Below are 24,997 nucleotides of genomic sequence, written 5' to 3'. Positions count from 1 at the left end.
AAAATTGCTCAAAAAGAAAGTTTTATGTTTTGTTATTTATTTACTCACAATTAACCTAACTAATATTCTACAATAAGTATTAAGAAAAAACACAACATTTTCATAATTTCTTAATTTTATATACTTATTTTCTAAATTTAACTTTTTTTGTTTACCTAGAAAAACAGCATTCTACACCACATTAATTTATAGAACATTTAGGATAATATTACAAGCTTTTTTCAAAGGGTAAATGCATTTAAGATATAGGCTACATTATTTTTAATGTATCTACAGTATACATTGATTTATCAAAATGACCCCAAACATCAACAATTGGGTTAAAATGTGTACAGACATTCTGAAAACTCTGTAACATAAGATGAACATGTCTATGAATTATTTTAATGAAATGAGAAAAAGGAATCAAGTTTAAAATATATATTTAGCATATTTAATAAAAATGTAAAAGCAGCTCTGAGGTCAATTTGACACCAAACATAACAGGAGGGTTAAGTCATCTTGGTTGGGAAAGACTGGTCTATTCACCTCACAGTGTTTGATAAATTGTCAACACATTAAAGTTTTAAGTTTATCTTAACGTTACCTCAAACCTTACTATATATCCCCATTTACTTTATAATATTCAACCACAATTTAATTTCTTATTTTGTTTACATAAATACAACCATATCGAACTAACATTCACTTTTATTCATTCAACAGATACTTTTATCCAAATTGCATGAGGAACCATTTATTATTCAACATTTATCTTAAAAACATTCATTTTAAAGAACATCAATTGTTTTTACAACAAAGACAACAAACTTGCCACTATAATGTGTTATACTTTATTATCGAATGGGCAAGTATCATTTGCGTTTAGTAGATAAATATCAGAATAAATAATTTTCATTTGAAGCTGCATCACAGAGAAATACAGTGCTATTTTATAATCTGCATTGTTACTGTTGCATGGCAAAATGTATATTTTGTGCACTTGTTCTAGACTATGTATGTCTAAAAGTTAAGGGCAATCGTAAGGCCTGCCCTAGGACATCATGTTGAACCACAAGAGTTTGAAAATATATTAAAACTGAACAACCACTACTGTCAAGTACTGTGCTTAAAATGGGCTTTTGTGAAGAAGCTTAGACGGTCAGATTAGCGATGACAGCCCTGGTGAACTCATCGCTTGATGCGTAGCCCCCCAGATCAGCTGTGCGTACCTGCACCAAAGAAAGCAATACAATATAAAACTGATCAGACACTCGATAAATGCATTCTTCGTCTTTTCCAAACATATGATTCAAATCATTCAGTACACAAATTATCAAGCCCACTAAAATAGTTGTATCAAATATAAAATTTATGAAGAGAAACCAATCCAATACCAGTAACAGTGACACTCTTGAATCCTTTTTGTTTAACGTTTATTTTTGACGCGGAGAAAATTCACATTTGAATAAGCATTGGTTAATTCAGATAAGACATGAATGGACCTCAAGACAAATTTGTGTGTGGTTGCCCTCCGGCCAAAACACTGGTAAGCATACAACAGCATTTAAAGTTAATACTGCAGAAAGTGAGGTTCTTATTCATTACTACAATCACTGAGGTAAGATTAAATGCCTGAGAGGCAGAGAAATGTTTGCATTTGCAATGATCCAGCCATTTCTTTGATCACTTTTCCTAAAACTATAAATCAGCCATGACACATGTAGACTTCTTGTTCAACTGACGCCAGAGCCTTGGCATAGTGAAATGAAAAACAATGATCCCTAACCATCTGGGCCATCTGATTTTTAGCAGCGGTGGATTGTTAGGGTTGTTTGAAGTTGTAATATTAAGGAGAAACACGATTAAGCATCAAACTGCAGGCACTTCGGTCAATGCCAAATCGCATTTGAAATGTTCAATTTCAGTGAGGTCCTGGAATTAGAACAAACAAATAAAGGAGGACCAGCCCTGAATATAGGTCATAAGCAGAAATTATAACGTGTCAAACAGAAACAACACAAACCAAGCCGTTTGGAATTTAAAATTAAAGGAACAGTTCACCAAAAAAAAACAATCTACACACCCTCAAGTTGTTCCAAATCTCAAATTTCTTTATGATGAACACAGAAAAATATATTTTGAAGAATATTTTTAAACAGTTCTTCACCACCAATGACTACCATAGTAGGAAAAAATTATTCGGCAATTTCTTTTTTCTGTTGAACACAAAATAGATATTTGAAGAGTGTAGCAAAGCAAACAGTTCTGGGTCACTTTTTGACTACAATTGTAATTTTTCTGATATAGTAGACAATCGTGGCCAAGAACTGTTTGGTTACAATCATTCTTACAAATATCTTTCTCTGTGTTCATCAGAACAAAGAAATGTATACAGATTTGGAACAACTCTAAGGTGTGTAAGGTGCAGAAAATAAAGCAATATTACAATGAAATGTAATAAACAATTACAGGTGGAACAGATACTTTGACAAACAGGAATGAAAATAATGAATGTACATGGATGTAATCTGAAAGCAGATAGGCCTTTCACTAAGCCCCGCCCTATTTGTTACTGTTGCTTGCTTGGACAAGCTTCAAGGAATTCCTTGAAGCAAAGGAGGCACTTTTCAGTTTATTAACTTATTTTAAAACACCCAAAACAGAGCCACATTTAAAAAATGACCAAAAGTTTGTTTTTAAGATCTGATAGGTCAGTATAATTTTAAGGCGGGGCTTACTGAAGGGTCCTCTTTAGCTAGGAGCAAACACAGTGACAGAAGAAAAAGACAGATACAACATGTATCTGCTATAAAATTGGCAGAGGTGGGTAAAGCAGTGGTGGGTTAAGGGTGATCCGGGAAAAACTTTGGGGTGGGCAAGTATCCTCAAACAGGCCGATGGCGTAGGTTGGCCACAACCGCACGGACAAAGTCACTAGTGGTGCAGTAACCCCCCAAGTCTCGCGTCCTCACCTGGGACACAGAGACAGATACACACATACACCCAGAAGGAGATGTGAAAGCAGAGGACAAGAAAAGAGGTGGAGAAACGGAAGGTGAAGACCACTTCAGCATTTGGGAATAACAAGCACATACTTGCTTGTAACTTGTATACTCTTGTGTAACAGAGAAAGATGGAAGTTTCAAATAGCTTTATATGGCAGCAGATGAGTGGAATGCCTGGGTCTGTGTTTTAGTTTAGGACCTTACTATTGGTTTTAAAACGATTAAAGTATTTTTTTATTTATGGTGCAAACTCTCAAGTTGCTGGGAGGTTATGCAAAAAATCCAAGTGCAGGGCTGGGGTTTTTAATATGCTAATGACAATGAGGAACTGAAAAAAAGTTGATGAACTTAACCAAAACAAATGGGTGCAATGCACAGGCAAAAAAATGCCTAGGCAACTAAAGTGTCGCTAGTGGCACAGGGCAATGTTGTGCTAAATACAACATCTTACTGTATGCAAGTAAGGTCACAAAACAGTTATACTACAGTTCTACACTCCACAAAATCACTTTTGCAATTCACACAGACATGAAAGCATATCAAAATCTCTTACCTTGCCCTGCTTGATGACTTTCTTGACAGCCTCAGACACCATGTTTGAATGATACTCAAGGCTAGAAGAAAACCAAAACATGAGCACAAAAGGCTTGTCAGTCATTTCATGACTACATTAATCCCATATTAACACAGCACTCATACATTATGCTTTCTGTACACTTTATAAACAACTCTCCGGAACAATGGATTAATCAATCACACCATCCATCCGAGATTACCCAGAAAACACAAAACATCCAGTTCCACTTCCTATTCATTAAATGTGAACATATGGTAACAAACCAAAGCAGCACATTTGGAAATTATTTCAGGATCAACAGATGGAGACGAGAACTTACTTGAGGTGTCTCAGCATGTTGGATGCACTGAGAAGCATAGCGGTAGGGTTAGCAATATTCCTGCCGACAGCTTGAGCAAAGGGATGTCTGGCACCCTAATATTAGTCACAAGAACACAGTCAGATAATTTTCAGTCATATTGTTATTCAGCTTTTTTTAATGAATAAGACACCAACCGTTTCAAACACAGCATATTCGGCGCTGTAACTCTCCCCTGGAACTACACCAGCCCCACCAACCAGCCCAGCTGCAAGGTTATCGATGATGTTGCCATAGAGATTAGGCATCACAAGCACATCAAACTGGTAGGGATTCTGTACAAGCTGTGGACCACAGAGAAATCAGTAATACATACAGAGATCATTCCACATGCCACACAAACATAATAAAAACAATAATAAAAAAAGTAACAAAGACAGGACCAGTACCTGCATGCAGCAGTTGTCAATGATGATGGTCTCGTATTTAATCTTAGGGTAAAGTTCTGCCACCTCTGCGCAGCTCTGCAGGAAGAGACCATCTGCCAGTTTCCTGTGGGTGTAAGCCAAGGCAGGTGAATATTTGTGTTTACCTTTAAAACTCTTGCTCCTGGCCTACAAGACCACCACCAGGTCTGCACCATCGTATCTTCACTCGCTAATGCAGACCTATGTTCCAGCCAGATCCCTGCGGTCTGCAAAGGAACAACGACTAGTGGTACCATCCCAAAAAGGAAAAAAAAAAATCACTCTCCCGTACCTTCTCTGGATCGGTTCCATATTGGTGGAATGATCTACCTGCTGCTACAAGATCAGCAGACTCTGTTGCCATCTTTAAAAAACGCATCTCTTCCATCAACACGTCGCAGATTGATTTAACCCAATTATTTTCCCTTTCTTTCTTCTTATTAAAAAAAAAACATATATATTTACTAACCTCACTATTCTTAGCTTTGTATACTGTGCTAGGCTTTAATGGACTAGTTTTGATGCACTTACGTATTTTGTTGCCCAAGTTGTTATAATTGCTTCCAATGTTTCCTCATCTGTAAGTCGTTTTGGATAGAGGTGTCTGCTAAATGACTAAATGTATATGTAAACCTGTATAGGCAGCACAACAATGTAGGGTAGTGTAAATCATGGCACTAGAATTGCCAGGGACAAAGCATGTACTGATCTGGATAAAGGCATCTGCCAAATGCATAACCACTTACATTATGTTTGCCTTGTGTACGGCGGTCACTTTGCTACGGCCTTTCTTGGTGGCATAGTCGAACGCAAATTTGGCAATGCGACGGGATTTCTCTCTGGTGATGATCTTCAGACACTCAACCACTCCTGAAACGCTCTGCAAACACAAACATGCTCTTTATATTCCCGAGCAATATAACCAAACACAGAAAGAGACAACCTCCAAACAACAAAGAGTGACCTGTGGTACGTGTATATCAACACAAACATTGCAATTTAAAGTTTACAGTTGACAATTTCGATATACTAACCACATTTATTTAACAGAAAATGAAAAACACATATGTGAGAACAGCAGGTACCTCGTGCTCCAGAGAGCTATATTCTCCCTCTGTTTGCTCACGGATGATGACCAGATCAAGGTTATTGTGTCGGGTGCTGTAACCTGGCAGGCTGTTTACATGAACCACATTGGCAAACAGGTCCAGCTTTCTCCTGTAACAAAAGCAAACAATCAACCCAAATATAAGCAGGTGAGGCATTCATGTCAAATGTAAATAAACTGGAAACATGACTCGGTACCTAAGTCTCATCTCGTAGGATGCCAGCTCACCCTTGTACTCCATGGGGGTGTGAATCTTCCCTGAGCAAAGTATTCAACCAATTTAAATCTTTTCCGATTAGCTTACACCTTCATATCAAAATCATATTAAGATATATCTGTACAATTACCTTTGATTGCGACTCTGTTGTTCTTCATGGAGGCCAGGACCTCGTCCAGCTTCTCCTCACTTGCCATGTTCTGCACCTCGCTCAGATGAAACTCCTCAAATTCCACAGGAACATCACCTGCCTAGAGGGAAGGCAAGAGGGGCGTTAGGAATCAGGGTAAATAGGGGTGTTTTTAAACCAAGATGGGGAAAAAATTTAAAGATGTAAAAACAGATCCAAAGAAAAAACATGTTTTCCATACCTTGAAAACTTCCTTGACCGCAGTCATAAGTTCAGGTCCGACTCCATCACCAGGGACCAGGGTGACTTTGAAAGTGCTGTCGGCACGTGCTGGTGGGTTTTCCGACACATTCTGACTGCCCTTCAAACTCAGCGCCCGGGCACACAGTGGCTGCAATCGGGCACCGCTTAGACCCTGAAGGGTTACAGAGGTCAAAGGTCACATGAAGATGACACATATCATAAAGGACATACAAACAGATTAGGCTATTGTTACGCGGTGTATCTACATCACGTTTGGTGACCTAGTTGACCTCTCTCACAAAAACATAACTTCATGTATCAATGGAGTAAAACATTACATAGACAATATAACAGGGTGCAATGTTATACACAATGTATTGTATAAATCCGGTACCCCACCCATTAAGCTAGACCCCAGCTAAACAAATGACATATAAACAAGACATAAATGCAGACAGCTAATTCAGTTCTAATGGAAATAAGCAGACAACTAATACTTCTGTATTCTGTCACCAATATATCACTGTATTGAAGCAGCCATGTTTAGTAGTCTATACCCGTTTTACACAGCTCACAAGCCATATAAATAAAACACCGTGGTTAAGCTACATTTAATATTTGAGTGTTTAATTACGTGAAGACAGTCAATTATCCATGGTCAACTGTAAGCAATGTTTTTTCACACTCACCTTGGCCAATGTTACAAGTCTTCCTCTCAACGCAGCCGCCATCATGCTTTAAACAACAGGCAGAAGGTTGCGCATGCGCATCAGCGGTCGCAGTGCTCATGCTTGTCTTTTGCCGCCTGGTGTAAGTGAGCGGAAACTAAACCACAAATACTACGAGCGAAATGAATGCTTTGAGCTGTTATTTATTGTCAACAATTTGTTACCAATTTATTGGCGAGACATTGGTTAATAATCATTAAAAAAAAGAATAAATGAATTCAAACTTCAGTTTGTTGTCCTTAAAATTCTAAGAACGTTTTTAATTAATTTACACGTTTAAGAGGTTTTACATCTTAACTGGCACATCTAACTGGGAACACAGTGATAAACATTAATATTTTCAGTAATTTAACTGACCAATTCAAATGCTCATGAATCACACTATATCATATACTGTACAGATGCAAATGTATTTTTAAATGGTATTCACATCCCGATGGTAATACTGGCAAGATAGAAAGATGAATAAGTACAAAATAATGCTACATTGAATCAGATATTACAAACAAGTGTATCTATTTGTATAAGCAGAGAATGTTTGATGACTGAAGATCCTCTATGCGGCATCTTCATTGGATAACTAATAAAATAAACATCTCTATTAGTTCATTAGTTACAAGATTGATTAAAAAAAGAATACAACCAATGTTCAAGGTAATTAAAGTGAATGCTATGAAAATACTCACAAGTCCAAAGTCATTGACATATGTATATTTTTGCTCTCTATAATGGTGTTTTCTTTTCATGAATGTCAGAACAATCCAGTCACATATAACAGTCACCTAAAGTGGGAAGGATTTGTTCCCAAGATTATCTGATTGTTTAAAGTGAGACTAAAACATCAAATCTATCACTATAGAACTAACATACTACTAACTAACATACTACTATGTTTTTATTTTGGGATCCTAAATCATTGTATTTAGATGTACTGTACTTACCAGGCCTAAAAGTGCCAAGCCTGCACCTATATTCAGAAGTGTTGGTACAATGTGAAATTTTCCAGCCTGAAAGAGAAACATCTATTGTACCTAATACAACAAATTGAAGTGATGCTATAGAAGAACCTCTTGGTTCCAAAAAGAATCCTTAACATCGGAAGAACCTTTCTGTTTCACAAAAGGTTGTTCAGATAATAAGAAAGAGATGGTTCTTCTATGGCATCGCTGTGAAGAACCTTTAAAGCACCTTTATTTTTAAGACTGTACGTCTTTCTTTTGCAGATGGAAATTGGGTATTATTAAATTCAAGTGTGGCCTCAGTGTCCAAATAACACTTGAAAGGATCACACTCTCCATATCTGGTTAGAGGTCTTACCTCACCGAACACCATGACATCAAAGCGAATTCCATATCCCTTGATGAGTGTCCTGACTTCCTTCCCATCACTATCCTTGTAATATTTAGCAAATCTGCACAGAATTTATAATCATCATCATCATCATCACATTTTGCACAAAGCAACCTTGAGAAACTGCTCAACTTTTTTCAAAGGCCGAAAAACTACCTGAAGTTGTATCCTGGGGCCACGTTATTATCTGGGTCTTTGTTATCTAGCCTGCGGAAAGTGTAGCACGGCACACACCAGCTCCCTGGCAAATCAAGGTCACAATCCCACCGAATTTGCACACCCATCACTCCCCCCTAAGCAAAGGAAATGTGTTAGCAATGCACGAATGCATGAAATATGATGATTGCTGCAAATGACAAAAACTGTAGTGTCAGATAAACGTATCAAGACACTGACATGGACCGCCATCGTCTGAAAATCCTCCTGAGCTTCCTTAGCAATATCTTTCAGTCTGAAGATCGGACAGTCAGAGTCAGTCTCACGGTTAAACACACACTGCATTAAGTAGGAAGTATTTATATGTGGTAGGATGTTTCTTCTGTAAGACAGGAAATGAGGAATGCTGATTTAATACATTTTTCATGTTATTTATAAAATGGCACAAGCAACGTATTATTCTTTTTTCATCTACGACGCGTGATTTGTGGATAAAATAATAAAAAAAGTATAATCTCTGACTCCAGACACCCCACACACAAACTTTTTGAACTGTTGTCCTCTGGCCGGAGCTTCAGAGCACCAAACACCAGGACTTCAGACACAGAAGAAGCTTCTTCCCCAGCCCATCTCCCTCCTAAACAGATAACTGCTCCTTAAGAGCCATTTTCCACTTTCACTGCTCCTATAGTGTGGTCTTAGTGCCTTATTATATGTGAATTTTATTTCTATAGTATATAACACTACCTCTACTCCATTTGCACTAGTCTACATACAATCTGTTAATATGTATATTCTACTATACAGTAAACTATCCTGTACAATGTTATTATCCCCCATTTTCTGTACCATAGTATTTTATTTTATATGTGTTGAATGTCTGTACTAGAAGCTTCCAACACCAAAGACAATTCCTTGAGTGTGCAAGCATACTTGGTAATAAAGCTTTTCTGACTCTGAAAAACTAAAATTCTGTCATCATTTATCATTTACCCTCTTTTCATTTCAAACCTTTATGACTTTCTTTCCTCCGCAGAACACAAAAGAAGATATTTTGAAGAACATTAGTATGAACGTATGGTTTTGAGTCCATTCAATAGAGGTGAATGGGTAGTTCTGATACCAACTTTCTTCAAAATATCTTCTTTTTGGTTCTGTGGAAGAAAGTCAGTCATACAGGTTTGAAATTAATTGTCATTTTTGGGGAACTATCTTTTTAATTTACACGACATGGCTAACATCAAGGAAAATGTAAGGACATACTTGTTGAAGTTAAATTTGGGATACCGGATGTTATTCTTTATGAGCACTGTGAAGTTTTCAGCATCTGCCAGGAGTGGTGGACTATAGCAATAAAAAAATGCACAAATACAACTGAATTTCCTTTGGATGTACCAAAACTACACATATAAACAAATATGTATATACTATATACAGTATATGTATACATATATATTACTCTGGAGGTTCGTCAGTCTTCTCCAATGGACACCAGGCCAAAACCTCACATGTCTTAACTGTGTCAGAAAAATTAACACATCTTCCTGTCCGAACACCTATAGACAATTTTAATTAGTTCGCAGTATAGACAGATAGAATTTCACAGTTGGTATCATTGTACTTATAGTATTTAGGCCTACCATTCCCCCGAGCATCATTGAAGCCTCTCTTGCAATCCTTGTGAGAGCTGCACAGTGATGCTGAGGTTGGAATCTAAGTTATAAGTATATAATATAGAAACAGATATGATATAGAATATATGACAATAGAAAATTGAAAGGCAACGATCCAAAATAAAGACAAATGTATTTTGACATTCTGAAACATTTTCTATAAAACGTTCCATTGTTTTTCACGTGACAGCAGCTCACGCCCAATGACTCACCTCTGCACATTTTGACTGTGTTTGGTTTGGGGTGATGATCATGTTGGTCAGCACAAAGAATGATCCATCTTCCTGTAACACAAAATGCACGTGGCTGCGTTCACAAACACAAAGATATATACACTTCCTCCTAAAGGAATAATGGCAAAAGCATATTGAACTGTAGCTCTTATTTCGACTTTTCTCTTTTTGCGTAAATCTAAATGCATATTCACAGCTGTGTGAGTAAACAGAATTTTTAATACTCAGGCAGCACGTGAAGATATAATGTGCTATTAAAAAGGTGTCATATATGATATCGTAAAAATGTTACAGGTAAAAAAAATTATTCTTATAAAACGACTTAAGTAATTTCTACTTTAGGCAAATACAACGGTGTAGAACCATGCAGGTGCAAAGAATCCATCAACCAGTGACTTCTCCAATCCATAACCCACGAGTTGCACCACTGAGGTGATTTGGTTTGGGGTATTAGGTTTGTCTACCTCCTCTTCGTCGTATCGAAGGACTACCTGAGGTGGGATGATGTAGTCCGCAACATCCCAGATCCGTTCACCCAGCTCGGTAGTGTTGGTAAAAGCAATGCCCTTCACTTTAGTCGTGACAGAGCTGAGGATAGTGTCCGTGTCCTGGTAGCCTTTCTTCAAAACACACACATACCTGTACTCACAAGTGTTAAGGAGAGTAAAATAAACATCGCATGTATGAGTCGTTCGTGTCATTAGTTTTACGACCAACTTACCCGATGACATACGCTATGACTAAAGCTTGTGTGAATCGATTTAGCGTACCCACTTTCCTGCTTCGGATCACCAAGATTTTTGCCGTGTAGTAGTCGAAAAAACACTGACCCAGTGTAACACAGCAACCTCCTTCGCTCATTATAAATACGTATATGATCCCTAAATAATTTTAAAACTCCATACCGCTGTTTATTTCCCTTCCTGTACACTCACAGTCACAAGAGGGTTAATGGCTGGTTAATGTGGCTAGTTATTAACTTTCCCCAAGTATGACAAGCTGCATCCTGCGGCGGTCCAACCCCGCCCACTTTAAATCCAACCCGACTACTTCTGACGCCAGAAGTCACGCCCATATCTGGGCGGACAGGTAGTGGCTTCCAACGTCACACTTGGATGTGGGTGGAGTTGTCCTGTCCAGGTTTAAAGGTTCGGATGAAACAGTTTCGGTCAAACGTTTAGGTGACGTTTTAAAGAGTTTAGCAGTTCTCATCTATGCTGGGGTCATATTGACAGCGTTTCTTTAATATTAGTATTAAAAAGTGTTCATTTTGTAATATAACAAATTCTATTGACCAAATTGTATTTTCCGTGTACAGAATTAAAGGTATCAAGTAAAGTATTTCAATACCCTAAAACTGCAAAAGAGAAAATGAAATAAAGACACAAAACAGTTTATTTAATGATTTATTGCCAATATTTACGATTATTTAAGATGTTTTTACACAAAATGTGTTCCACGCTCAGTTCCCTCTACACAAAAGAAATAAAGTCTGGAATAGGTGCAAACTGTGCCACAGGAAACTACATAATATCTGATTACATTCCATAAACACAGAAAGAGGAAACATTCCACCCAACTAATTCCCATGGGTGAAAAGTTATTTTCTGGAATAATTCCGTCTTGGATGTCAGTGTACTATTGCTATTAGTGTTTAAAATCATAACATCACGGTAAAGGCATATCTATGAGGTAATACAAACAAAAACATTGATTATATCTGCACTGTTTTTCTTCCAAAATGTGGATTTTGTGAGAAGTGGAGAAGTACTGTATAATCGACAACATCCATTTCCAGTTTGTTCACGATAGGAAATATTTCACAATTAGGGGTTTCAATTCCCCAAACTTGTTCGGGCCCATGGTTTCCACTATCTCCTGGCAAGATAGGATGGTCTGGTGGGCTTCATCGAAAAGCTCAGCTCCAATTGCTTCTCTGACTCTGTCCTTCCATGCCCTGAGCTTGGGTCTGTTCTCAAACACATCCAGACCAGCACCTAAAGGCTGAAATACATCATCAGAAGTGTCAAGGTCATTCAGGTGACAGATTTGACTCCCTCCCTAACCTCCAGGATATCATAATGTTTGTATATCTTAAAAACTTCCAAAGATGCAAAAGCATTAGCATAAAGAAAATACTATTTATATCTATTTTGTACCTGTATGATCTCAACTACAGCAACAAGATCAGCCAATGAGATCTGGTCACCAACAATGAATGGTCTGTCTTGAAGAAACTTCTCCTCAAATTGTTTCAGTGTTCTATCAAGATTCTCTATTGCAGAATCCATCTTGTCCTTGGGCACTTCTACTTCCATAGCTTTCGGAATCAGGAGCTACAGCAACACAACAGACTTGTGAAAGAAGCACAAGTTGTAAAAGAGCCTTCTGTTCGAGGCACTTTTATCATGGCTGTTTTAACTTTTTATGATGATTCATGCAGTCTAGGAGTTAAAACAAACAGTTAACATTGTATGAATTCCAAGATTCAAGGTCACCAAGCAATGGGCAAAAGCCAAGATATTGCTGAAATCTAAGCCCCCTTTGTTCACCATATAGGGCCTTGAATAAGAAAACAACTGTTACTGCTGAACTGAACTGTTACTGCTGTTACTGCAAATAAACCCTCCAAGTACTACGCCACACCCCTAAACTTACTGAACTCTGATCTGATAGCGGGGAAAGTCAAACACGTGCATTGGAGACTGAGAGTATAGAATTTAAATCCAAGACACAAAATTGACTGCGTTATGTTCAAAAAACATTTCTGTTCGAGGCACTTTTATCATGGCTGTTTTAACTTTTTATGATGATTCATGCAGTCTAGGAGTTAAAACAAACAGTTAACATTGTATGAATTCCAAGATTCAAGGTCACCAAGCAATGGGCAAAAGCCAAGATATTGCTGAAATCTAAGCCCCCTTTGTTCACCATATAGGGCCTTGAATAAGAAAACAACTGTTACTGCTGAACTGTAAATTCTATTCAAAGAAGAAATTATAATGGATAAAATTGAAGTTGCAAGTGCAAGTACATTACTATGACACATTTTATTTTCATTTCTAATTTCATCAATGTGGCACACTACAAAGACTGAATATTCAGACAAACCTTGAAAACAAGCTAGGTTTAAACTGTTGCAGTTTACTTACCTTTAACCAGATTATCTTGGCTGCATGCATTCGGGTGGCAGAGTGTTGCCATGATAGGTATTCATTCACAAGTGCACGCTTCTGGAGGTCAGCTGGGTACCAGTGGTCTGGAGTGTGAAATTTCTCAGCAAAGTACATTAGAATTGCAACGCTACAGAATCAGGAAATCAAATGTATTTTACAATATAAAGTAACATAAAACTCCTTTTCATCCTTGCATTGATATGCATCTTAAAAACCAGTTGAAATAAGAAAACTTGCTTTTCACGGACCTTTCAGTCAAGCCAAAGTCCCCATCTCTAATAGCTGGTACCTTTCTTAATAAATTGATTCTCCCAAACTCTTCACTGTATTGCTCACCTGAAGACATTTACATTACTTTTACATTTAGTAATTTAGAAGACAGATTTCATTTATTTAAAATGCTAAAATAACAATATCAATGCCCTTTAAACACACAAAAGACGTACAATTAACGATACGTCTGGGGTTAGAATGCAAGTAACGTTTAGTGAACTGCATGCACCATATTACAAACGCAAATATAGTTTTGTTGTGCATTCCAATTAATATAAATCAAACTGCAGTTGGTTTGTTTTTATTCAAGCCATTTCTCAAAAAAAAGAATAATTTACAGTGCATACCGTCAAACAACACAATCTTCTTGTGGTCAAACTGGATGTTGTTTTTCTTGGCAAATATGTAAACGGAGCGACAAGGCTGCGAAAACAGATCTAAGAAAATCTCCAAAACCATTTTAGAAGATTTGAATTGAAGCGCAATCCGTGAAAGCCACAGAAAAATGGAGTACTGGCTGCTTTACGCAAATAAACCCTCCAAGTACTACGCCACACCCCTAAACTTACTGAACTCTGATCTGATAGCGGGGAAAGTCAAACACGTGCATTGGAGACTGAGAGTATAGAATTTAAATCCAAGACACAAAATTGACTGCGTTATGTTTAAATACATTTTATTGACACAACATGACCATTTGATGGCATATAGGTTTTGATTTGCTGCGTTTTCTTTCTGCTTCTCTTCAGTCTAATTGGCGACATCTGCTGAAATAATCGTGTATTTCTGATATTGACACAATTTTAGCGAACTTTTGTGGAAAATAAAGTGTCAACACTTGTATATAAATTGGTCTATATACCTATGGCCGGAATGTTTTCAGTGCAGCAGTTATCTATGTGCAAAACATCCAAAGTTTGTGGTATCTTGAACTTGGCAATAACGTGTGTTGATCTGCTGCCCCCTGTTGACGATCAATACTCACATCACCCCATAGCTTGAAAACCTATGGCCAGGTACTTGTTTTGATGACAAAAGTATTAGTCAAAAATCAATAAAACTATCATTCAAATGAGTGTGCACCTAAAAGCTAAATCTTAGCCCTGAACTGGATGTCGGTTGCTCTTTATGGTGGTGAGTAGATGCTACTGTATGGTCTGTTTGATTAGATCTTCGCAAACAGTTTGACAAACATAGGGCCAATATAATGATATATTCCAGTAAACATTCCCAAATAAAAACAGAGAACGTTTATTTTCCTCAACCAACTGAATGGCAGCTACCAACGTTTTTAAAAGTGTAGTGCATATTGGATTTATTAATGGTATTAAACATATCAATGAACAAGAATGTTTCGTGTTTTAGAAAGCAGACCATTTGAGTGCTACATTTTTTAATCCCTTAATACAAACTTTAATCTTACACATGATCCTTTAGTCCACCTTGTTACATCCCAAACATATAAGAATTTACTTTAAAAGAAAGTGTGTAGTTTTATAGGAAGCTCATCACTGTTCCCTTCTTCCCAACCTGCCAGGGCTCCAGAGAGTGGAACCTGATCACAATGCTAAAATAAACAAACAAAAGAAACCAATAAATCAGATACAGGACAATAAATTCTAAACAAAACCCCTTTAAATGTACACAGGCTATGAAATTAAATGACAAGCACAGTTTTCTTCATGTCTTCTTATTTTCTATTGAAAGATGTCGAGGGCAGGACGAATCAAAGGATTTATAAAGCCAGTTGTCTTTGAAACGCCTTTTAAATGAAAACCGGAAGTAGATAAAATGCAGAAAACCCAATTCTTATATTAAGGGCAGCACTACGTTGAATAAACTATTTGTTTACCGGTCTTCGCTAATTTCAAGCTCTCTTGTCAGGAACTGGAAGATTTTGGCGCTGTGCTCCTTATTCTTGTCCGCAGTGTCAGTCACTCCGATGGCCGACACGGACAGCATCACACACGGGGAGCAAGAGCACGCGATCAGCATTGGTAGGTCAGCCTTAACCACCAAGTTCATCCGCTGCAGAAACAAACCAAAAAGTCTTACTTATAACTCAAATAACGTATTATAGTAGAGGATATTTAAATCAATACGCGTTTTACTGCGATTCAGCGACGTGTCCTGTCAAAATCTGACTCCCCCTGAGATTTATAGGATTGTTCGATTTGATGCGGCTGCGCAAGATCCGACAGACGGATGACATCAAAGTACCGCGAGAGCTATTCTAAAACCCATAAAACGTTTGCTTTCGAATCGCTCTCGCGGTACTTTGATGTCATCAGGCTGTCCGATCTTGCTGCTCCGCATCAAATCAAACAAGTCTTACAAACCCGCATATGGTCTAAAAATTGGCTTTTAAAGCACTAATTTCTGCAGCAATAGCGATAATGTCAAATTGCTATCGTTTTACCCACTAACTTACACAATCGGAACTGTTGAAGAGCGAGTGGCGTTTTTAAACTACAAATATACATGTTTACGACGCGCTTGCTAAAGATATACAGTAGTCTAACATATTTTGATTATCTTTAAATCAGCATCAATATGCACACTTTGTTTCCAGTGTTTTGTCTAAATGCTAGGATAATGGCAACATTGCAATACGCAAACGCCGCCCCTGTGTCATATGATCTGGGTCAATGGTTTGACGTGGAGAGATAATCATAATTTAGCTCCTATGCATAGAGGGTAACTTAACCGAAACATAACAGCTTCATAATGCACGGAGATAACATGTCAATACTCACGTCTTCTGGTTTTCCTAACGCTAAAGCTGTCGTAGTACATAGTCGTTTCAGAAAGTCTTCTGAAAACTTGCTTGAAGGTAAATTTGTCTCTAAATCGATGAACGGCATTATTGCACAAAGGCACATTTAACTACTAAAAGTCACCAGTAGACGACCCATTCCTTGTGATACACCGCCCTCTCTCATTGGTTGAAAGAAGAGACGCCTGTTCACCGTGCTTTGTGATTGGTTCGTGTGCACAAACCCTGCACTCCTCCTCGCTGTTCATTGAAACATAATAGAAAAATTGGATGATATAGTACAAAATCTCCTCTTTTCTTTCTCGTTTGTTGCAAAGTAAAAATGTTATCCGGTTATTTTCTTAAAGTAAAATACTCAAATAATCTTCAAGTAAAATACTTAAATAAAAAAATATTGTGAAATCATATCTTGATGTCCTAATTTCGTTTTAAAGTTCAAAGTTCACAAGTTTAGATTAGATTATCATAAACCTAGATATTAAAAGTTTCACCATATTCTGCACAAGCAATTCTTGTCTGTTTGATGCACATTTCATTAAAAAAAGGTAACATTAGAATGTATGGTGCATTTTGTTTACCATATAAATTTTCTTCCAGCCAATATGTGTACTTTCATGCTCACATAACAACCAAATCAGAAAAGAACGGCATAAATAGCAACTTTTTATTGTAAAATCTCATTTACATAATCACAGATTTAAAGTGGCATATGTCACGAATATGAGCATAAATTATACACATTAACTGCGGGAGATATTGCGATTCTGGACCAATAGTTTGTCTACGTTTAGAGTTTTTATTCCATGTTTTCTGGTAGTCCTCCAGGTTCTCCATTACACCAGAGATGAGACACCTAAAAAAAAGTATAATATAATACAAAGTCATTCAGAGGTTAAGTTATTAGACAGCAAAATTTTTCTTGAATTAACTTCACTGCATCGTCTGTGAGATGCAAATAACAGGTTAAATGTTTGTAATGGCTTAGGCTGGACAATAATTCGATAACAATATCTATTGCGATATAATTAATATTCGATAACGGTGATATGATTTGTAAACACATTTTCGATATTTCAATATACATTACACGTCCGGGTCTGAGCCCTCGCTCTGCTATGTGGCAGCGACTTTGCTTGTGTTGTGGAGCGGCAGTCTGTCGTGCCCCAATATAAATCTCTAGTTTAAGTTTAAAATTGATAATTTTCACACACATCAACCGTATGCGCACAGATATCCATGTCTAGTCCGGTGGCCACTGCTGCTTTGTCTACATTCATAATGAGGTTCTTGAAGAAAGTCTTGACTTCAAATTCAAGGATTTAATGGTGTTGTGTTCATGGTGTGTGCGACAGCCATGATGCACAAGTTATAAAGGATCGTCTCATTTCGACTTAAATACAAGTTTTGTAGGAAAATAAACAAAAACAAGTTTAAACAGTTCTCAATGTCAATTTTGTACAGTTTTTTTTATAGCTAAACTGAAGCATGCTGTATGAAAGACACTAAAACGAATTTAAATGGTTCTACATGTCAACTTGTAGGAGAGCATGGCAAATCTTGTATGTAGTTTTGACAAAAAAAATGGAAATACAGTCATACATAAAATTCGGTGGACGTTAATAAATCAAGAGTATTCATTTAGATTTGTTTGTCAAAAGCAGACTTTCAATTAAAAGTATAATGTATAGGCATGTGCCCCAGAGCTTTGAAGATACGCCCATGTTTTAAAGCACATTTTGAAATTATGGAATTATGCTTTGAAGCACACTTAGAGAAGTTATTACTCTTTTATTGGTAACATGATTCTAATATTTGATACTTGCACAAGGGAAGGGCACAGACCTGTACATAAATACTTGCACACTGCTGGCATCTAGAATGATTTTGATCAGCATTTTATTGTTCATATCAGAGGGCTATCTCAACTTATTTCTTACATTTTTATCGGAATTATATCGTATCGACAAAAATTAAGAAATATATTTAAATTTACCACGTGAAAGTTTGCACTGCTTAAGCGCTTCATTGAAGCCTTCGCACAAGCTCAGATCAGCCTGAGTCGTGGCACAGTCCAGGAACTGTCGCACCTCAAAGAGACACGGAGCAGATTGAGAGGGTGGAATCCTCGAAGGCTCCTGAAATGCACAAATGAAACCGAAAAAGATTATAAAGCAGAACGATAAATGCAAAATGAGATCATCCTCATTTCCTCAAAAGAAAAAGCATGAGAAGAGTACTGTATATTATGATTGTTAGATCACTTTATCATACACATACAGCCCAAGAGTTCTTTGGTAGCTGTAACCACCATACACTGTAAATATACGTAAATAAAGACTAATAGATTACTAAGGCTTTGCATATCATGACCTCCCAGAACTCACCTGATATGTGGGTGCTGGTTTAGGTGCCTCCGAGCTGCTGCTGCCCCCACTAAATGAACCTGTAATGGCACTTCCAACCACATGACCCACAGCCGAGCCTACTGCCACTCCTGCTGCTGTGGTAGCCATCTGCGCCATGAGTCCCGGCTGCTTGGGCTGGACAGCGGCAGGGGCCACTGCCATTGGAGGAGGCGGTGCATGGACCGGAGCATAAGATGGGGCAGGAGCACTGCGAGGGAAAGAAAGATAAAATGTGTTACTTGATCTTGCATCATGTGATCTACATGATGTAACAAGTTACAAAGCATAGGACAGACATAAATGACATTTTCGTTAAAACAGCCTTTAGCCAAACCATACAGAAACCTATTTGGGCATATACATAAACTTGCTCAGTTACAGGCCAAAGACGCCTTTGAGGTTTTTTGGCCACCTCAGTCGGAAAGAAGATAGGGTCTTAAACCTGGTTAGCGTCATTGGCGGTGAAATGATGATGATGAAATTATAAACAGGCATATATCCCAAGGTTGTCCAACTGTTTTCAAAGTTTTTTACCTTTCGTCTATTGCATTGGATACAATTCATCAGTGTAAATCATTAAAACTCACTTCTAAGCAAACAAATCTATGACAACACATGTATGAGAAGTAGTGTACAGTCTAATGTTTTTCATGAAATTAATCTAATTAAATAGACCTCGTTATTGCGTCAAAGTTAGCTTGCAGCTCGCTTAACAAAGCTACGATATCAGGGTCTCAAATACCTCGCCGGTGCCGGATGACTGCGACTTCCTCTCGCCATTTTACAGGTAAATCGTAATCTGTAATCAAAAAACAATAAACAATTAAGATTATTAAAGCTGTTGACAAGCACGAGAGAAAACTCTCAAGAACAACCCACTGAATGACAACCGACGCACGTGTGTGTGACCTTGTGTGAGCGTAACCGAGTCACTGCGCATGCGCGCTTCAGGGTTCTTGAAAAGTGTTACGGTGGATTTTTAGTGTAATATTTATCTAATTCTGCATTATTTCGTTGTATTATGCAAGTATTTGCATTCTGATTTAATTTCAATAGCCACCTTAAATGACTTGACAAATATAAAAAATTACAAAGTTTAATTACCACAGAATAATTAATTCTACTTCAGCCAGATATGTGAGATTTAGTGTGCAAAAATAGAATACATTACATTTTGTGTTACGTTTGCAAATGTTACTGAATAGATACATGAACATCACAGGCAACCATGGCTGTCACATGGTTTACATAAAACATCACCACTAGATGGCGCTGAGATATAATAGGTGGAAGTTATGTAAACGCACGCGAGCATTTTTATCAATGTCATAAATCATAGCATATTAGTCGGGCACGAAAATAAAAACGAATATCAAAATTAATTTTACCCCTTTATTGGTCAGGTTAAGTTATTATGTTCTTAAATAACACATACTGTGTGTGTATCATAAATGGAATATTTGGCATACCATAGCCTACAGTATGTGGCATAATTCACAAATTACTTTAACTACTTTTACCCCAAGTAACATGTATTTGTTCAGAAATGGCTATCATTAGTTCAAATGGAGCAGTTTGCCCCCAGACTACTTGGTGAGACACAAACAGCGCAATTAATGTAGTTAATGTTGTGGGTAAAGCTGGCCTGATAATTTCTGTTTAGTGGGTGGCAGGGGGAGCTCAAATTTACCTTAATTGTTGTGATTCACACCCCAATCTCAGATGGCAGGCTGTGATTCAGAATGCATTGTGCTTTGTATATGGTTCTGCTTTATTTCAACATAATGGCCTTCTTTGTGTGTCTATACCTAGAGACTTAATGAGATGAACTTAAAGAACCACCAGGTCTCTATTGTTCAGTGCCCACGCCGCCTGTAATGATGCTACGCGGACCTACACAGATGTCCGCGGTAAATTCCGGAATGATTCACAAAATCTGAACAGCTGTTTCAAACAAAAGATCCCAAGACTTTCATAGGTTCGAAACCAGTTGGCATCTGGGGATTACCTGCATATGTGTTTTTGTTCTGTGGTCAACATTCATGCTCTGTGGATAATGTAATTGGTGTTGACAGAAGTTGTAAATTACATTTCCCACTTTCCACAGATTTAGAGATGAGGAATAAAGAAGAACATAAAAATTATAAAGTTAAAACGATTTCAGTGGCTCCAAAAAACAAAAGTAATGATGTCTTGGATATCTTTATTTCTCCTAGAAATTAAGACATTTGCTTGAATATCATTTACCTCAGTTTTGTATATAACACATATATTGCACGCACGCACGCACACACACACAGACACACAATATGAGTTATATACAATATGAAAATTAACCCAAGACCACTTAATCTACCACAAAAACTACATTATCTTATCTAAAATGCATTGATATTTAAGTTGTATAGTTCTATATTCTTCCTCTATTTGAGCAATTGTCAAACAAATTAAGAAGAAACATCTGGACCAAAGTTGATAAATCAACTAAATTTATATCCATGGCTTTTTAAAAGTCTTAAAGTTAATCCACACATGAAGATCACAAACCAAAAATGATAAAGAAACAGACGCAACTAAGCAGACATTTGCATTACAGTTCCAAACAAGTTGCACTGAAGCCATCATGTGTTTTATAACCTCCACAGGACTCTTTCTTGTGGTCACTGGCACATGAGATGGAGGGCTCGGAGTGAGAAGGGGTAGAGGGTATGATTCATTTCCACAGGGCTCTCTTTCATGTTTCCTCTGACTAACGTTTAATAGAGCCTCAGGGGTCTAGTTGAAGCTGCATCCATGGTGGAGAGCTTGAAGAGTCTGGCCTGCATTTTATCAGACTTAGGGGCCCCTGGACCCCCGAGAAAGAGGCTGACAACAGCATAAAAGAGACATGTGAACAAACTATTACCATTGTTTTGAACCTCGCTTGTCGTCTACGATCATAACCTTAGTCCTTTTTATCAACAGGTGACAGACTATTAAAGACATTATGAAAAATGCATGCTTTTATAGACCCTTTAATGTATGTAATTAGATCCAGATATTTCTAAAGCACAGAAGAATAAAGAGTGCTAGATTTATATTTGTTGACATGAACAACGTGTAATGACATGCTGACAAACAAAGTACAGATAAATGTGCACGTGCAACACACACCCGTGCATACACTTGCAGGATAAAGAAAAATACCATTTGCCAGCGTCCTTTGTTGCGTAGTTCATTAGAGACCGAATGCCATTCTTATCCCAAATATTTGTGATCCCGGTGGGATGTGAGAGTTCCAGCATTGCAATTTCCTCACAGGATTCCTTGTTATTGAATAGTCCTATGGGGCCCAGAAAAGGGACAAAAGGAAGCCTCGGTTTTGGCCGTATAATCTTTTTCATTTACATTTAGTCATTTAGCAGACGCTTCTATCCAAAGCGACTCACAGATAAAGTTAAAGAGGTAAACAAAGGAAGCAATTGGAACAACATAAGTGCAATAAAAAACTGGTCTCGAAATAGACTATCACGGTATACAGAGCAAGTTTTTTAAACTGTAAACCTTCTCTCCTCCTATAAGCATCATTAGTAATACCCACCTGTTACAGCTCACTTAACCTTAAAGGGTTGCACTACCAAATTGTACGAACAAATGTTTGGCATTGAAACACAGAACGTTTCTCTCAGTGTGTCCAGAGACTACATAAGTAACTTTTATTGAGAGCATTGTTAACTTTAGAAAAACTGTCTGTTATAAAGGTGAAGGTTTTGATAAAATCCTTTATTTAGTAGGGCGAATAGTCTTCAAGCCAGACGTTCCATGCTTTGAAGATAGAGGAATAATTCTTCAAATTTCACCTGAGAGGATCTAAACTTGTGCACAGACATTATTTTTATAGACAACTTGAGCAATCTAATATAGCACAAAAAATTGAATTCTTTCATTATGTACTCACCATCATGTCATTCCAAACCTGTATGACATTTCTTCTGCCGTGTTGAAAACCCTGGCTTAAGTATCATCTCAAGTCCTAGATGAACGCACAATGCATAATTATTATGATATGAAATAGACTCATATGGAGAAATTATACATTCAAATCATGAATGAAACAGTGTGGTATGGGTGATGCATGAATCATTTATTGTACACAGATGAACTCCTGTCAGTCCTCTTTACATCTGACATTCACAGAAAAACATGGATTCCCCCAGTGGCGAGAACATAGAGCTGTCTGTCACTAAGAGACAAAAGATACATGAAAAGATCAAATAATTGCTACCACACATCTTTTGTTCAAGATTCAGATCAGCAGATTACGAAAAGATGGATTCTTAGTAGTGCACCGTATGTTGGAAATGCCATTGATGTGTTGAACTACTTTAATTTCTTGTATTTCAAGTGGATGTAAATGTGAGACCAGTGTGGGACCATGTTGCGTTGCATCATCAACCATCCTTCACGGATCCGTGGTTGGGTGTCAGTGATTCAGTCACAGCTTGATGCAATGATGGGAAGACTAAGGATCTCCTCCCTATAATGACCCCTTGCAGATGCTGACTATGATTTTTTGCAGTCTGCTTTTTGTGTGTGCGGATGAGAGAAAGCAAGAACGAGTGAGACAGCACGAGAGAGATTTTGTACAAGTTTATGGCCAAAACAACAAATAATGGTGTGAAAGAAAAATGAACATCATTTTAGAATGCAGCAACTTTTTTGTGTGCTTACTTTGATACACCCTGCTGTAAATGTTCTTTGGATGTTCAGATCTTACAGAGGGAGGCTGTTAACTTTATGGCTCACCACAACAAAGGGAATCACAGTTATGCTCGCAGCACGGCTGTCCCAGCAAACTGTGAGCGAGTCTGAGGTAAATACTCTTAAGATGTCCCCACAGTCAGTAGATTTGGTAACATGTATTGATGTTTTGCATTTTGCACATAACTAAGAAAGAACGCACCATTAGGTGAGCCTGTTCATTTCTTTTTCGGATCTCCCGGCTTTGCACACCTGACCCTCTTCTAATGGGGGGGGGGGTGCTTAAAACGGACCCTGTTATTTGAGATGAGTCAACCTCATTTTGGTTCTCTCCTCTAAAACGAGGAGGAAATGGTTGATGGTTTAAAGGAAGTCCTGCTGGACAGCCTTTCTTTGTTTCAAACAGCTTTCTGAGGACATAATTGATTTATGAGTGTGTCCTTAGGGTAAAGCCATACATCCTTGATTATCTCATTGGCTTTGTTGTGGTTGGTTCATCTTGATTCTGTCAAAGTGAATAGTGGTCTTTAGAAAAAATGAGTTTAGGTTGAAGTGATCTGGGGTTGGTGCAGGGTAAAATCCATTCTACTGGTCAAAACTGAAATCAGCACATTATTTGCATTGAACAGACAGAAAGACGGAATTATTTATTAAAAGAATAGTTCACCTTCAAAATGAAAATTCTGTCATCGTTTGTTGGCAATTTAAACCTGTGTGATTTTCTTTCTACTGCAAAACACAAAAGTAGATCTTTTGAAAAATGTTGGTAACCGAAAACTGTTGGTCCCCATTAGCTTCTATTGTATGTACAAAAAACAAATGCAAGTCAATAGGTACTAACAGTGTCTGTAACAAGCATTTTTGAAAATAACTTATTTTGTGTGCTGGAGAAGAAAAAGTCAGACAGATTTGAAATGACAAGATGTAAATAATGACAATTATAATAAGATTTTCATTTTGAAAGTGAATTATTTCTTTAAATGAACAAGTTAGATGAACAGTTTTGTCTGGAGAAAGACAGCTGTAGAAACACACTTCCTCTATCCACAGGATGGTGCTAAAATGTTTTGAATCTTTATGGATGATTGTATTGGATTTACTGCCCACTACAGAAGCTATACATGTCATAAAAATATAAGAATTTTCCAGATCAATTCAGAGAGATGAGATAAAAAAAGATTTTTTTTTAAATTTAAAATATCTCTGCTTATCTTTCTCAAAATGTAACTCAATACTATATCAATTAACACATTAACGTTAATCATTAATAAATTATTATTATTAATAAATCACACATAAAGCTCTGGATAAAATCCACTTGAGGTGAGAAGACTTTCAAGCAATAATAACAGCCTCCTCCAATATAAAAAAGTACCTGCAAGTCCATCCAAAAACAACAATTGTTAACCATCATCAGTCCACTCACACAAAACTGCTTCGTTTAGCAGGATTTTTCTTGG

General features: G+C 37.4%; 5 protein-coding genes across 8 annotated transcripts; all 5 read right to left on the bottom strand.

Moving 5' to 3' along the window:
- Positions 1–42: 42 nt before the first annotated feature.
- Positions 43–6,870, bottom strand: idh3b (isocitrate dehydrogenase (NAD(+)) 3 non-catalytic subunit beta). Of its 2 annotated transcripts, none has more exons than XM_079485785.1 (11): positions 6,717–6,870; positions 6,026–6,199; positions 5,785–5,905; positions 5,635–5,695; positions 5,415–5,547; positions 5,076–5,209; positions 4,312–4,414; positions 4,060–4,206; positions 3,884–3,978; positions 3,541–3,601; positions 43–1,211 (listed from the first exon to the last, which is right to left on the bottom strand). In XM_079485785.1, the coding sequence occupies exons 1-11, from the start codon at positions 6,759–6,761 to the stop codon at positions 1,134–1,136; spliced, it is 1,152 nt and encodes a 383-aa protein (XP_079341911.1). In that variant the 5' UTR covers positions 6,762–6,870; the 3' UTR covers positions 43–1,133. The 2 variants fall into 2 exon arrangements, with proteins under 2 accessions (XP_079341911.1, XP_079341910.1); XM_079485784.1 differs by lacking the exon at positions 43–1,211 and adding an exon at positions 1,399–2,954.
- p2rx4a (purinergic receptor P2X, ligand-gated ion channel, 4a) lies at positions 6,870–11,217 on the bottom strand. 2 transcript variants are annotated; one of them, XM_079485783.1, is made up of 12 exons: positions 10,889–11,217; positions 10,659–10,806; positions 10,147–10,218; positions 9,902–9,974; positions 9,721–9,817; positions 9,525–9,605; positions 8,502–8,643; positions 8,262–8,398; positions 8,073–8,166; positions 7,697–7,762; positions 7,442–7,537; positions 6,870–7,335 (listed from the first exon to the last, which is right to left on the bottom strand). In XM_079485783.1, exons 1-12 carry the CDS (start codon positions 11,026–11,028, stop codon positions 7,312–7,314), a joined length of 1,170 nt encoding a protein of 389 aa, XP_079341909.1. In that variant the 5' UTR covers positions 11,029–11,217; the 3' UTR covers positions 6,870–7,311. The 2 variants fall into 2 exon arrangements, with proteins under 2 accessions (XP_079341909.1, XP_079341908.1); XM_079485782.1 differs by having other exon boundaries at positions 6,875–7,335; positions 10,632–10,806; positions 10,889–11,215.
- Positions 11,218–11,929: 712 nt separating this feature from the next.
- On the bottom strand, positions 11,930–14,174 carry gstt1b (glutathione S-transferase theta 1b). Its single transcript, XM_079485802.1, has 5 exons — positions 13,964–14,174; positions 13,592–13,679; positions 13,320–13,470; positions 12,327–12,503; positions 11,930–12,171 (listed from the first exon to the last, which is right to left on the bottom strand). The coding sequence occupies exons 1-5, from the start codon at positions 14,073–14,075 to the stop codon at positions 11,971–11,973; spliced, it is 729 nt and encodes a 242-aa protein (XP_079341928.1). The 5' UTR covers positions 14,076–14,174; the 3' UTR covers positions 11,930–11,970.
- Positions 14,175–14,189: 15 nt separating this feature from the next.
- ddt (D-dopachrome tautomerase) lies at positions 14,190–16,641 on the bottom strand. Its single transcript, XM_079485803.1, has 3 exons — positions 16,373–16,641; positions 15,469–15,644; positions 14,190–15,183 (listed from the first exon to the last, which is right to left on the bottom strand). Exons 1-3 carry the CDS (start codon positions 16,496–16,498, stop codon positions 15,111–15,113), a joined length of 375 nt encoding a protein of 124 aa, XP_079341929.1. The 5' UTR covers positions 16,499–16,641; the 3' UTR covers positions 14,190–15,110.
- Positions 16,642–17,043: 402 nt separating this feature from the next.
- Positions 17,044–19,733, bottom strand: chchd10 (coiled-coil-helix-coiled-coil-helix domain containing 10). Of its 2 annotated transcripts, none has more exons than XM_079486068.1 (5): positions 19,707–19,733; positions 19,540–19,596; positions 18,777–19,005; positions 18,386–18,527; positions 17,044–17,245 (listed from the first exon to the last, which is right to left on the bottom strand). In XM_079486068.1, the coding sequence occupies exons 2-5, from the start codon at positions 19,575–19,577 to the stop codon at positions 17,226–17,228; spliced, it is 429 nt and encodes a 142-aa protein (XP_079342194.1). In that variant the 5' UTR covers positions 19,578–19,596; positions 19,707–19,733; the 3' UTR covers positions 17,044–17,225. The 2 variants fall into 2 exon arrangements, with proteins under 2 accessions (XP_079342194.1, XP_079342193.1); XM_079486067.1 differs by having other exon boundaries at positions 19,696–19,722.
- Positions 19,734–24,997: the final 5,264 nt, after the last annotated feature.

This window comes from Barbatula barbatula (genome assembly GCF_947034865.1).
Source record: "Barbatula barbatula genome assembly, chromosome: 22".
NCBI lineage: Eukaryota > Metazoa > Chordata > Actinopteri > Cypriniformes > Nemacheilidae > Barbatula > Barbatula barbatula.
Note: the sequence above shows the minus strand (reverse complement) of the source record. Positions and strands in the feature narration are given on the sequence as shown.

Excerpts from the sequence above, each read along its gene's own strand:
- ddt (XM_079485803.1), bottom strand. The coding sequence starts at position 16,498 with ATGTGCCTTTGTGCAATAATGCCGTTCATCGATTTAGAGACAAATTTA. Across the intron at positions 15,645-16,372 it reads CGTTAGGAAAACCAGAAGAC|CGGATGAACTTGGTGGTTAA; the intron begins GTGAGTATTGAC and ends TTGTTTCTGCAG. Across the intron at positions 15,184-15,468 it reads CTTGAAATTAGCGAAGACCG|CATTGTGATCAGGTTCCACT; the intron begins GTAAACAAATAG and ends TGTTTATTTTAG.
- p2rx4a (XM_079485782.1), bottom strand. The coding sequence starts at position 11,028 with ATGAGCGAAGGAGGTTGCTGTGTTACACTGGGTCAGTGTTTTTTCGAC. Across the intron at positions 10,807-10,888 it reads GTCATAGCGTATGTCATCGG|GTATGTGTGTGTTTTGAAGA; the intron begins GTAAGTTGGTCG and ends TTGTGAGTACAG. Across the intron at positions 10,219-10,631 it reads TTCGATACGACGAAGAGGAG|GAAGATGGATCATTCTTTGT; the intron begins GTAGACAAACCT and ends TTTGTGTTACAG.
- chchd10 (XM_079486068.1), bottom strand. The coding sequence starts at position 19,577 with ATGGCGAGAGGAAGTCGCAGTCATCCGGCACCGGCGAG. Across the intron at positions 19,006-19,539 it reads AGTCATCCGGCACCGGCGAG|TGCTCCTGCCCCATCTTATG; the intron begins GTATTTGAGACC and ends TTTCCCTCGCAG. Across the intron at positions 17,246-18,385 it reads GCAGTGCAAACTTTCACGTG|GTGTCTCATCTCTGGTGTAA; the intron begins GTAAATTTAAAT and ends ACTTTTTTTTAG.
- idh3b (XM_079485784.1), bottom strand. The coding sequence starts at position 6,761 with ATGATGGCGGCTGCGTTGAGAGGAAGACTTGTAACATTGGCCAAG. Across the intron at positions 4,207-4,311 it reads TTGACAACTGCTGCATGCAG|CTTGTACAGAATCCCTACCA; the intron begins GTACTGGTCCTG and ends TGTGGTCCACAG. Across the intron at positions 2,955-3,540 it reads AAGTCATCAAGCAGGGCAAG|GTGAGGACGCGAGACTTGGG; the intron begins GTAAGAGATTTT and ends TCTGTGTCCCAG.
- gstt1b (XM_079485802.1), bottom strand. The coding sequence starts at position 14,075 with ATGGTTTTGGAGATTTTCTTAGATCTGTTTTCGCAGCCTTGTCGCTCC. Across the intron at positions 13,680-13,963 it reads GAAGATTGTGTTGTTTGACG|GTGAGCAATACAGTGAAGAG; the intron begins GTATGCACTGTA and ends AAATGTCTTCAG. Across the intron at positions 12,504-13,319 it reads CCAAGATAATCTGGTTAAAG|CTCCTGATTCCGAAAGCTAT; the intron begins GTAAGTAAACTG and ends GTGTTGCTGTAG.